This window comes from Phaethon aethereus (genome assembly GCF_964289735.1).
Source record: "Phaethon aethereus genome assembly, chromosome: 3".
NCBI lineage: Eukaryota > Metazoa > Chordata > Aves > Phaethontiformes > Phaethontidae > Phaethon > Phaethon aethereus.
The window spans coordinates 22,743,218-22,754,225 of record NC_138576.1 but is presented as its reverse complement, the minus strand read 5'-3'; the positions used below and the strand labels follow the sequence as shown (position 1 = coordinate 22,754,225).

Sequence of the window (11,008 nt, the reverse complement as noted above, 5' to 3'; positions counted from 1 at the left end):
TTCAGTTTTAAATTGTTTGTAATTTTTCCTCATGTAAAAAATAAATCCATATAGCAAGAGAAAACTGAATCTTGACACAAAATGGAGTAGTTTTTATACAGCAACTTGCTCAAAAATAAAAGTTCATCATAGATTGACTACCACCTACTGTTTATTTAGAAAAAAATTTAGGGGAAGGTTAAGGTCGTTTAATGCATTTCAATTTTGTGTTAGAATAATCTTGATCAAGAATCTCATTTTAATAAAATCTGAAAAGTTAAAATAATTTTTTCAGTGTAAATATATTAATGCTCCAACATTTTCTTTTCTACAGATTTAGTTGTTACTTATGGCAACATAATTGGCTGGAAAGATGCCAGTTTGTCCGCCTATTCTTCCTTCCCACCAATCAAACTGGGAATCTGTTTTGGTTGTGACTGTGATTTTGTCTCCAGCTTTGAAAGTCAAGTCACCTGGCTGTTGTCCTTCGAATGAATAAAGTGCTGTCACTTCTACTGGATTACTCCAAGAGTTACCTGAAGTGGAAGAAATTAAAAAGGAAATTACTAAACTGCACATACAATAAGTCCTTAAATACAGTATTCTTTAATGACAGTAGAAAACAGTGACAAAGACACCAGAATAATTTATATGAGCATATAAACCACTGGAAAAAACCCTCCATTTCCACTACATTCTTAGGTAAATTAAATTTGGATTCTAGCCCATCAGCACAGCCTATTTAATAAAGTAGTACTCTATACAAAATAAAGATCAGCAATTTTTTCTATATGCCTCATATGGTCAAACAAAGACAATGGGAACAAAAGTGATGTGTTGAAGAAAGTGCGAGTGCTTCCTGAAAGATTGTTGAACAGAACCACTTTCGGGTTTTAGTTTTGGTATGTGTTCTCTGTGACAGTTTCTTCATAGAAACTGCAAAACTTAAAGCAGGGATTTGAATTTTTTATCAATGCTCAGGATATAGGATGGCAAAATACAAAATATCCACAGCACTTCCCTTCTCTTTCCATAGGGTTTCCAGTGTCTAGGATTTTGGTGTATCTAACTCGCATGTTAAACAAAGCACACAAAATGTGCTAGTGGGAAGAACTGATTATGGTTTGATGTACCGGAAGTGACTTGGCTAGCACAGTGTTGTTTTAGACCACATTTTTAGAAAATGGCTTTTCTTCTCTTTTCATCAGTCTCTTACATAACTTTTTTAGTCCTTAGCTGGGGTTGGAATCATGCCATGAGTCAAAAAGTCTTAGATACTATTATCCATCCTCCATTCCTGTTGATGCTTTTTTAGCCAATATCTCAATGTTTATTACTATTGAACTTTTAATCTAAGTGGATATCTTCAATTTGCTAATAATTATGCTTGCTCTCAATTCCTTTAACTGTCTGAACTGTACGAGGTGGTTGCATTTGTTTAATGTTGATTTAGAAAACAGTTAAATCTCTTGCATGAACGCATCTGAAAGTGAAAAATGGAAAGTGCAATGGAGGACTAGTTAAGAGTTAAAAATGAAGACATTTACACAGTCAGGTGGAGACATTTCAAGATGTATTGCTCATATGTACATGATGGCTGCACAAATGCTCAAGCATGCAAGATTAAAGGCTTTTAGCATTAGCTGCACTTGCTTGCTGCCAAAACTGTGTTGCAAAGTGGGAAACCCAAGCTCTTCTCAGTCTGCATGCTGCAAGTACAGTACTAGAAAGGATGGTGAGAGAAGCACTGACACAACTTTTTTTTGGCAGTCTGTTGTCAACAACTGATACCCACAGAACTTTTCTTTGAGTTCCTTTTATCACTTCAAAAGAAAGAAGAAAAATCCTTTTCTTCCACTCCTCCCAAAAAAAAACCCATAGCCAAAACAGGACAGAGAGAGAATAATGAACTACAAATGTATGCATAAACAGCATATATTTTTTCCCCAGCATCTGTCAATATGTATGGACAGTTCTTTCCCTTCATGATCTGCATTTGTAGCAATCATCGAAGTTTAATACAAAATTATTTGGCACTGTGCTGGGAGAGTGTTGGTTGCAGAGAAGTCAAATGCTGTTTTCCTTGATCACACACTCTCTCTCTCCTGATATCTATATTCATGATCTGAAGTCACACAGCACTATTTCTTTTGATGTAAAAAAAACAGATGAGAATACCCATGTTTATCAAGTCCTTATCTCCACCAGTTATTCCTACCAAAAAAGGCAGCAATATAGCTTTTCTAAATATCTTTTACTTTCAACCTTGAAACCCTGACAGACTGAGTATTCAGCAATTACATGATCTTCCTCCAAGAATTCAAGCATTTGATGCAGTGAGGATATGATGTGTTCCCATGCAAAGTGTGGTTGAAGCTAGATATTTTGATTGAGAAAATCATAGCAAAAACCACAAAAGTAGAAGAAGCTTCGACTTTTTACTCCTAGTTTTAATTGAAGAACAGTAAGAAAATACTGTGGCTCAGGACTCTTTAGGTGCTAAGGCATGAAAACAGTTATGACTCAGTTGCACATAAAAAGGAAGATGGGGTGTGTTTTACCTCGTGCCATATTCAGGCAACACGCATGGGTAAAAATGCATTTTATAAGTTAAAATGAAGGCTACAAATTCTTATACTTTGAGTTCTTAACCATGTGTGTTTCCATCACCTAGATGTTCAAATGGATAATCACTCAGGGAGAATGAGAGTTACTATATAACTGCTCAAACTATGTTTAATATACTTGGAAAAATTAGATAATTGACAGCACAAAAGAAGAGACTGAAAGTGCTAAAAGCCATGGTGAGACCTTCTTTTCATTACATTCAATAGAACTGTCACCACCACTTTAATATGCTGGACTTGTAGCAATGGCAGTAAGTTATAGTTACCTCCTCCATGGCTGAACTTGCATTAAGAGTAAGACTATAATTCCTCTTACATGAACTTACATGAGTATACTGAAATTGGCTCAGTAAAAGTAGGAAGAAAAATGAAGGGAAGCTGACACAAATTAAAGCATGAAAAGGTGGAACAAAAGAAGTGCATGTGAGATATTAAAGTGTAGCAGTGCCTTCGATGCACCACAATCATGCCTCCATGTATTGTTTGTTCTGTCACATGAACAAAATTGTTTTATGCATTTCCCTTCCCACTTTTTGCCCCTGTGCATGTGTATCTTTCCAAACATACAGAAATCCCAAAGCACTACAGTTGATTATGAATGAGTTCTGTGTCCTTGCCCCATTTGCTACCTGCTATCATTTAAAAGCATTTTTCAGTTTTATTCCGGTCAGCTATTCCGTAACAATTCCTACTTAATTTTCCCTAGCAACTCTTTATCATACTACAGTTTCATTTCATTTCTCACAAAGATTCTAATCTCTGTACTTTAAATCTGTATTTTCATAGAATAAACCAGATAAAATGCATATTTATTGCCTCCAGATCGTGGCATCCCATGCCTCATATTTATATGGATCATCCTAGCAAATAGGTTTCTTGAATGAAAGCACTGTTATGAAATCTACCATATATATTATAAGGGTGAGCTATTTCATGTTCTTGTTTCCCAATTTCAGTTTTACATAAAAGGGTTTGAGATAAAATTGTTACAGTCAACATGAAGATTGCTGAATGCATAGATTGAAACCACATTTGCAGCTCACACAAGATGGTGCTACAGTGCTTCATACAGCATATGACACTGAAATCATTGAGATTTATGAGTATGCACACTAGAATAAAAACAAATTACATTGTGGAAAATCCTTAATTAATGGTATCTGAATACATACAGCACGCTTCTACAAACACAGTGGTCAAAACAGAAATATAGAAATTTTGGCTGAAGATCAATTAGCGCAGCAGCTAGCATACATATTCAACACTCTAGCATACATGGGTATGGCATATGCTTGATAAAAAACTGCTCTGACCATATCCTTTCATGTTCATTCATCTTTACATACCATAATGATTTTAGATTTTTGCTAAGGACTACTGCTATGGATTGCGGCCTCCTGGGTGCACTGCAGTACCAGCCCCAGAGCGAAGGGAAAAGCGATACAACTATCTTTAATTACAGCACGTTTACCACAGAATGAAAGCATTCTCTAGGAAGTTGCTACAGAACAGATACACTGGCTACATTTCTATTAATCGGCTGAAGAGTGCCAGAGCCTTTCTTTGACTTTGAGGCCAACCGGCATAGACTGGCCACAACCACACTATTAAACACCATCCAGAAAGGAGACACACATCCCAACTACCTGCTGGTTTCTATACTGGAGTAACTCCTAAACTACATCTATGAATCATCTGGGAAAGTGCTAGGTGAGAATAACTTCAAGGAAGTTTCTAACACCACAACCACATGGGTAACTGAGTTACAGAGCTTGGCCCATGCCTTCACACCTTTTAATTTACTAGTAGATGTAGCCACTAGTTTCACATTCTATTGTGAACCTATAAAATATTAATAAACCCACAGGCTGATTCTAAGACTGGTTTTTAGAGAATAGGCGTTTCACATCATTTTGGGTTCAGCTTCTTATACTTTCAAAAACTAAATCTGAGAAGACAGAATAGTACAGTTCAGCTGTGGGTCCCAAATTTAATTTTACTGGCATAGTTGTCTATAGCCCCTAGCCACTGCATATCTGATATCAAAGAGCTTGCAGAAAAATTATATAAAAACTGTAAAGTGCTGCTTTTCGCCATTGACACAGTAATAAAACTGAAGTTTCATGTGCTTAAGGTTAGTGGTGAGATTGCTAAACATCCACTTCGCAAAATTTGCGAATTGTCAGCAATTAGAGAGCTAGCATGATTTTGTGGGTCATGTATGCACCTATATGATAGAAACTGTAACTGAACTAACACAAACATTACTGCTGGTTTGGGGTTCATCTAAATCATATTAAAGAGCTTGCAAAAAAGGAGCCCTGTGACTCAATTGCCACTGTCAAAGAACCATCTGATCAACGCTACCAATGACTTACTGGGTAATCCTGTTGTTGACTGTCCATACATTATGCGCTTTCTGCTAAACCTCTACTTTGGTAAATGGTCTATGGGTCTGGTTTCTTTTGAAGTTGAAAGTTGTTTCTATTGGGAGGCAACATACCATGTGAAAATGTGATTGTCTAGGTATTTTTTTCCTTGAAACTGAATAGTCTCTCTCTCTTACTCAAATTTGTTGTGCAACCTTTAGAATGCATGGTTATATTTTTTATTATTTAAAAATCAATCTGAATGAGCAACACAGTCACCATACTAACTTCTACTTTCCACGTATTTTGTAAATAAAGAGAGATGTGACTGGAACTACCACACAAGATGTTAAAGGCAGATGAGTGTCCAGCATCAGAGACAACAGAAGTTCTATAGCGCTGGCATAAAAGCTCCACCAAAAAGTGTCATGTTATAGAAGAGCTGTAATAGAATTCTCATTGGTTAAATGGAGACCTAGAAAACTAAGCAATCACATGAACCCTGTTTGTGCAGCAGAAGTAAGAGAAAACCAACAACAGACCAAATGATGGAAAACAACAATGGATCTAGGCAGATGCAAACATCTATGCTTTTAAAAACAAATATATCCAGTATCAAAAAAGGTTTACTATCACTAGTACAGTATTCAGAGGCATCAAAAGCTTCAGGTATTGCTCACAGGTTTAGAATAAGAGTTGTAACTAACAGCGAACAGACAGAAATCTTAGTTCTCTACCCATTATGGGACACTAGGCTTTTGTTTGGAAAGGATTACTACTGAGTTTATAATTTGAGTTCAGGGAAGAATCCAAAGTAGGCTGAAGAACTAAGTTAATTACTGGGTCCTGCAAATGTCTGAGTAAAAAATAATAGTTGGTGCCAGAAACAATGAAGAGTTTATAGAAGATGTTAATGTCCACCCTTAGCAAATGGTCTGGACACCATCTAAGGTGGCTACTAAGGTACGATTGTGAGTGCAAATACTGTGTGTATACATATATCGGCTATACTAAAAAGCCCGAAAGATGTTTGCCCAAAATTATCATATTAAAAAGGAAGACTATTATCAGGCCCCGACTGGACATCTTAAAGAGGAAGACAACCATTAGCTTGATTCAACAGCACTGCATGAGCCGGCTGTTGCTGCAAAGAAGGCAACCAGTATCCTGAGCTGCTCTAGGCAAAGTATTGCCAACAGGTCAAGGGAAGTGATCCCTGCCCTTTACTCAGCACTGGTGAGGCCACACTTGGAGTACTGGGTCCAGTTCTGAGCTCAGTGCAAATAAAGACATGGACATACTGGAGAGAGGCCAGCAAAGGGCCATGGGGGTGATGAAGGGGCTGAAGCATCTCTCCTACGAGGAAAGGCTGAGAGAGCTGGGACTGTTCAGCCTAGGGAAGAAAAGACTCATCAATGTCTGTAAATACCTGAAGGGAGAGTGGAAAGAGGATGCAGCCAGCCTCTTTTCAGCGGTGCCCAGTGACAGGACCAGAGGCAATGGGCACAAACTAGAACACAGGAGGTGCTGTCTGAACATCAGGAAACACTTTTTTACTGTAAGGGTGACTGCGCACTGGCACAGGTTGCCCAGAGAGGTGGTAAGAGTTTCCATCCTTGGAGTTATTCAAAAGGCATCGGGACATGGTCCTTGGTGGTCCTGCTTGAGCATGGTGGTTGGAGCAGATGATCTCTACAGGCCCTTTCTAACGTCAACCATTCTGTGATTCAGTGAAAAACTTCAAAGACAATCCTCATCAACAACGTTTAAAACTAGATGAGGACCAGGAACAGAAAGCCTGTTTTCAAGGGGAAACAAAAATGAGCTTCACAGAACAAAACTCAGATGAAAGAGGTTACTACTGCCAGACAAAGGAGTAAGACAGGAAAGTATTTTAGCTAAAAAACGGGAAAGCATAGACAAAACTGATTTAATCTTGATGAAAAGCAGAAAGAAGTTTCAAGTCATTAAAAAAGAAAGCTTCAGAAACTGCTTTTGGTAAAAAAAGCTGGCGAGTATCTCCGAACTATTTTAATACGAAGTCTACCACTTTCATGATAACGTATTTATATTATGTGAACACCTGCAATATATATAAAACTCTTGTTAACTTTAGTTGGGTTAAGGGGCTTAGAGGCTATTGAAATCTATGCTAAGTTTTATTCTTGACACAATTACTTATTCTCATTGCTGTTATGTTAATCTACCACCAGTACAGCCATTATTAACTCTACCTGTCCCACAGGCTCCATCAACATATTACTTCAAAAGGTATTCAACAGATGTTCCCTTCCTCTGCCAAATGGTAGCCCAAGCAATTGCACTTCCACTTACAGTATCCCATGGCACAATGCCATTTGATCACAGTGTAAACTGGTAGGATAAAGGTAGATACCCCTACTTCATCACAGAACAACTTCAGTAAGAGCTAGACACAGCACAGAACCATGAACTACAGTCTAAACAGATTAGTGCAAACTTGCCAACTTGCAACATCCACCCTCATGAGGATGAAGCATCTTGGACTGCCACCATCACCCAACCTGTGTTCACATTACGCTTCCCAGGCTAGCACAGCCAACCTTCACTGAATACTCACTACATCAGCTGGGTCAAGAAGTACACAGTTATGATAAAGTTTGTGAAATGAAACAGCGAACAGTTCTGCAATTCCAGTTAAAGTTTAAGGAAGATATTGACAGTGTTCTTCATGCATTTATGAATATGATGCAGTGCTACATATGCCTTTAGGTCAAGTGAAATATTGGATGTGTAGAGGCTCCTTCAAAAGAAAAAGCTTATAGTAACTTACATTTGGTTTGCATGGCAAGGTTTTGGTAGCAGGGCGGCTACAGGGACAGCTTCTCCGAGAAGCTGCCAGATGCTTCCCCTGTGTCCGACAGAGCCAATGCCAGCCGGCTCCAAATCAGACCCGCTGCTGGCCAAGGCCAAGCCCATCAGTGACGGTAGTAGTGCCTCTGGGACAACATAGTTAAGAAGAGGGAAGAAAAAATGGCAACAGCAACTGCAGCGGGAGAGAAGAGTGAGAATACGTGAGAGGAACAGCCCTGAAGACACCAGTGCAGCAGGAGGGGCAGGAGGGGCTCCAGGCACCAGAGCAGAGGTTCCCCGGCAGCCCCTGGGGAAGCCCATGGGGAGGCCGGCTGAGCCCCTGCAGCCATGGAGCTACACGGGGGAGCAGATCTCCACCCACCCCCGGGGAGGGCCCCACGCCGGAGCAGGGGGATGTCCCTAAAGGAGGCCGTGACCCCGTGGGAAACCTGGACTGGAGCAGGCTCCTGGCAGGACTTGTGACCCCTGAGATCATAACGGGGGGACCCAGGCTGGAGAGACGGCACCCCATGGGAGGGACCCAGGTTGGAGGAGTTCGTGAAGAACTGAAGCCTGCGGGAAGGAATCACGCTGGAGAAGTTCGTGGAGGACTGTCTCCTGTGGGAGGGACCCCATGCTGGAGCAGGGCAGAGGGTGAGGAGTCCTTCCCCTGAGGAGGAAGGAGCGGCAGAGACCAGGTGTGATGAACTGACGACAACCCCCATTCCACGTCCCCCTGCGTTGCTCAGGGGGAGGAGGGAGAGAAATCGGGAGTGAAGCTGAGCCCTGCAATAAGGGAGAAGTGGAGGGAAGTCAGGGCCAACCCACCATGTAACATTTGTGGAAAAAAAAAAAAAAAAATGCCTTAGTTCAAGTATGAGGATATTCTGGCTTGCAGATGGGATTTAGCCATTAACTCCAATTTGTCCAATGTGCAACAAACACGAAGGCAGATTTTTTCCCCCCAACTTTCTCTACTGCCCTATACCCAGCTGTACCACTAATCTCAAATTCTTCCTCATCCTTCTGCAGTAGTTGACAAATGGCAGAACTGGTGGAAGAAGTAGGGAAAAGACAGTCTGAACCTTATGGCAGGGACCAATACATCAAATTGTGTGCCAAAGCAAGTTTTTCCCTTTCGTTTTTCCTTACAGAAGAGTTTTCTCTTTTCTTACTTTTTATCTTCTTTTGTTGTCTTCCTTTCTAAAGAGCAAAGGATCTGCTAAGAACACAAACATGCACCACTGAGACAAAAGGGGTAAGAGGGGTGCAAGTCTCACAATGTATGAACAAATTAGTAATTCCTCCCTTCCTTTCCACAAGAGTAGAGGTTGTTTCCAGTTGCACTTCTTAAAGAAACACACAACTGGACAAGGAATATGTGAAGGTTACCTAATATGGCAATAAAATAGTTAATGAGAAAGAGAATCCTAATAGAATATACCCAGAGAAGCCTCAATGAAATCCTTGCGAGACCTCCCCATGAACAGGTAAGAACTTGACACTGTATCTTTTTGTGAAAGTGAGACGCGTTATTATACCCTATCTAGAACAGTTACTTGTCATACGAACATTAGTTTATATTAGTGTTTGCCTTATTGATTTATTTTTGCGAGACCTCCTATTTCTTATTCAGGAACTGACAGTTTTTCCACAGTATGTGAATGACCTTTTTGGTTCAATCAGCAATATCCTGCTGGCTGACCTGCACGATGTAACGCTGAACTAGCACAGCCGAGGTAGACGCAGGACCGCAGGTCCCTCCATGACAGAGAACACATCACTCTGTGGGGAACCATGACACTTAATTTTACTGCTCATGGAAAAACATATTAAAAGTGGTTGTTCTATCAAAGTAAAAACTAATTAATTCCCAAAGAAAGGAGTATTATCAGAGTCTTCCCTTAGCACCTAGTATTAAGCAGATGTTCAGTATCTCTCCAGGAACAGATATGCAGCATTTCCTCCCATCTCCTTCCTACCTCTCACCAGAGATAAGGGGAGTGGTGGGGACCGTGTGGAAGACAGGATGCTCTCAAAAATGCCATTTTCAGATGCAGAGAAGTTTCTTGACCCTGCTATCAAGATGGATCTGTGAAGCTTCACCCTAGCATTACTGCAAAACAATCTCCATTTCTTAGATCAATGTCAGCTTTCATCCCAAGTCAATCAAGCACAGGGCATTTTGCCGCAGTCTGGATAGAAATCCTGTATATCTCTCACCTCCTTGAGGTACATAAAAGTCCTGTTTGGCTTCCATTAGTATTAATGAAACAGAAGCTCCCATACTCCCAAAGGTTTTTCTAGATAAATAGATAGGAAAGCAATTTAAACTTGCCTTCGTCCTACTACCTTAACAATACAGAAAGAAAATACTATCTAATGCAGTATACAGTTTTGAAAAAAACTTTTTAAGCATGTATTTCATAAATATACTACAACATTAAGCTGCATGCTTTACAAGGGCCTCAGACAGAAGACTTTAACCTATACTATTTAATATTTGTATGCTCACATGAACAATTTCACATTTTAACTGCGGTGAATCAGAATTATCACCTTAATATGCTTTGCACTTAAAAAATAAATATAGATTGCACTAAGGTTTTCCTATAATTTAGCTCTAATTTCCTAATTTTTATTCTAAGCCATTAAAAAATGCTGAGAAAAAATCTTGTTCCCCATGCCAGTAGATCTGGTTCAGATTTAGCATAACAGCTCTGCCGATGCATCCACACATCAGAAGACCCCAATTTCATCCTAGCACATCTGACCTCAATCTCTCTATGCATTGTATTTTGAGTTAGCTGATTATATGCAGTAGTTATTTGTTTCAGTATGACCAGTGAAGTCCTGCATGCTACATATTTTCCCCTCAGCTTGCCACAACATAAGCCATAAGCAACTTGATTATCTGACTTATTACATTCACGACAGTAATAGTACGATCCAGTAAAAGTGAATCTGGGATAAAAATAGTCTCAAAAATAATTTCCTGGGATTTCCTGGGTTTGGTTAGTATTAAGAAAGCGCTCATAATAGCACGAAAATTAATACTGTGGGGGACCACCAGATGGATGTTTCATTTTTCCAGTAACTAAATATAAACATGTCACAAGCCTTGCCACGAAAAACACAAAAACAGACCAAGCTGAGCTAAAACTCTTAAAAACAAACAAACAAATAAAAAGGTACTTTAGT

At 39.6% G+C, this 11,008-nt stretch overlaps 1 protein-coding gene across 1 annotated transcript in view; it reads right to left on the bottom strand.

The window, feature by feature from the left end:
* Nucleotides 1–315: 315 nt before the first annotated feature.
* Nucleotides 316–11,008, bottom strand: part of SH3YL1 (SH3 and SYLF domain containing 1) — a gene marked incomplete at both ends in the record, with an annotated part of 43,500 nt that continues 32,807 nt past the window's right edge. Inside the window, one exon of the mRNA XM_081998008.1 lies at nucleotides 316–515. Coding sequence (XP_081854134.1) covers nucleotides 316–515 — 200 coding nt within the window. The remainder of the gene's footprint in view (nucleotides 516–11,008) is intronic.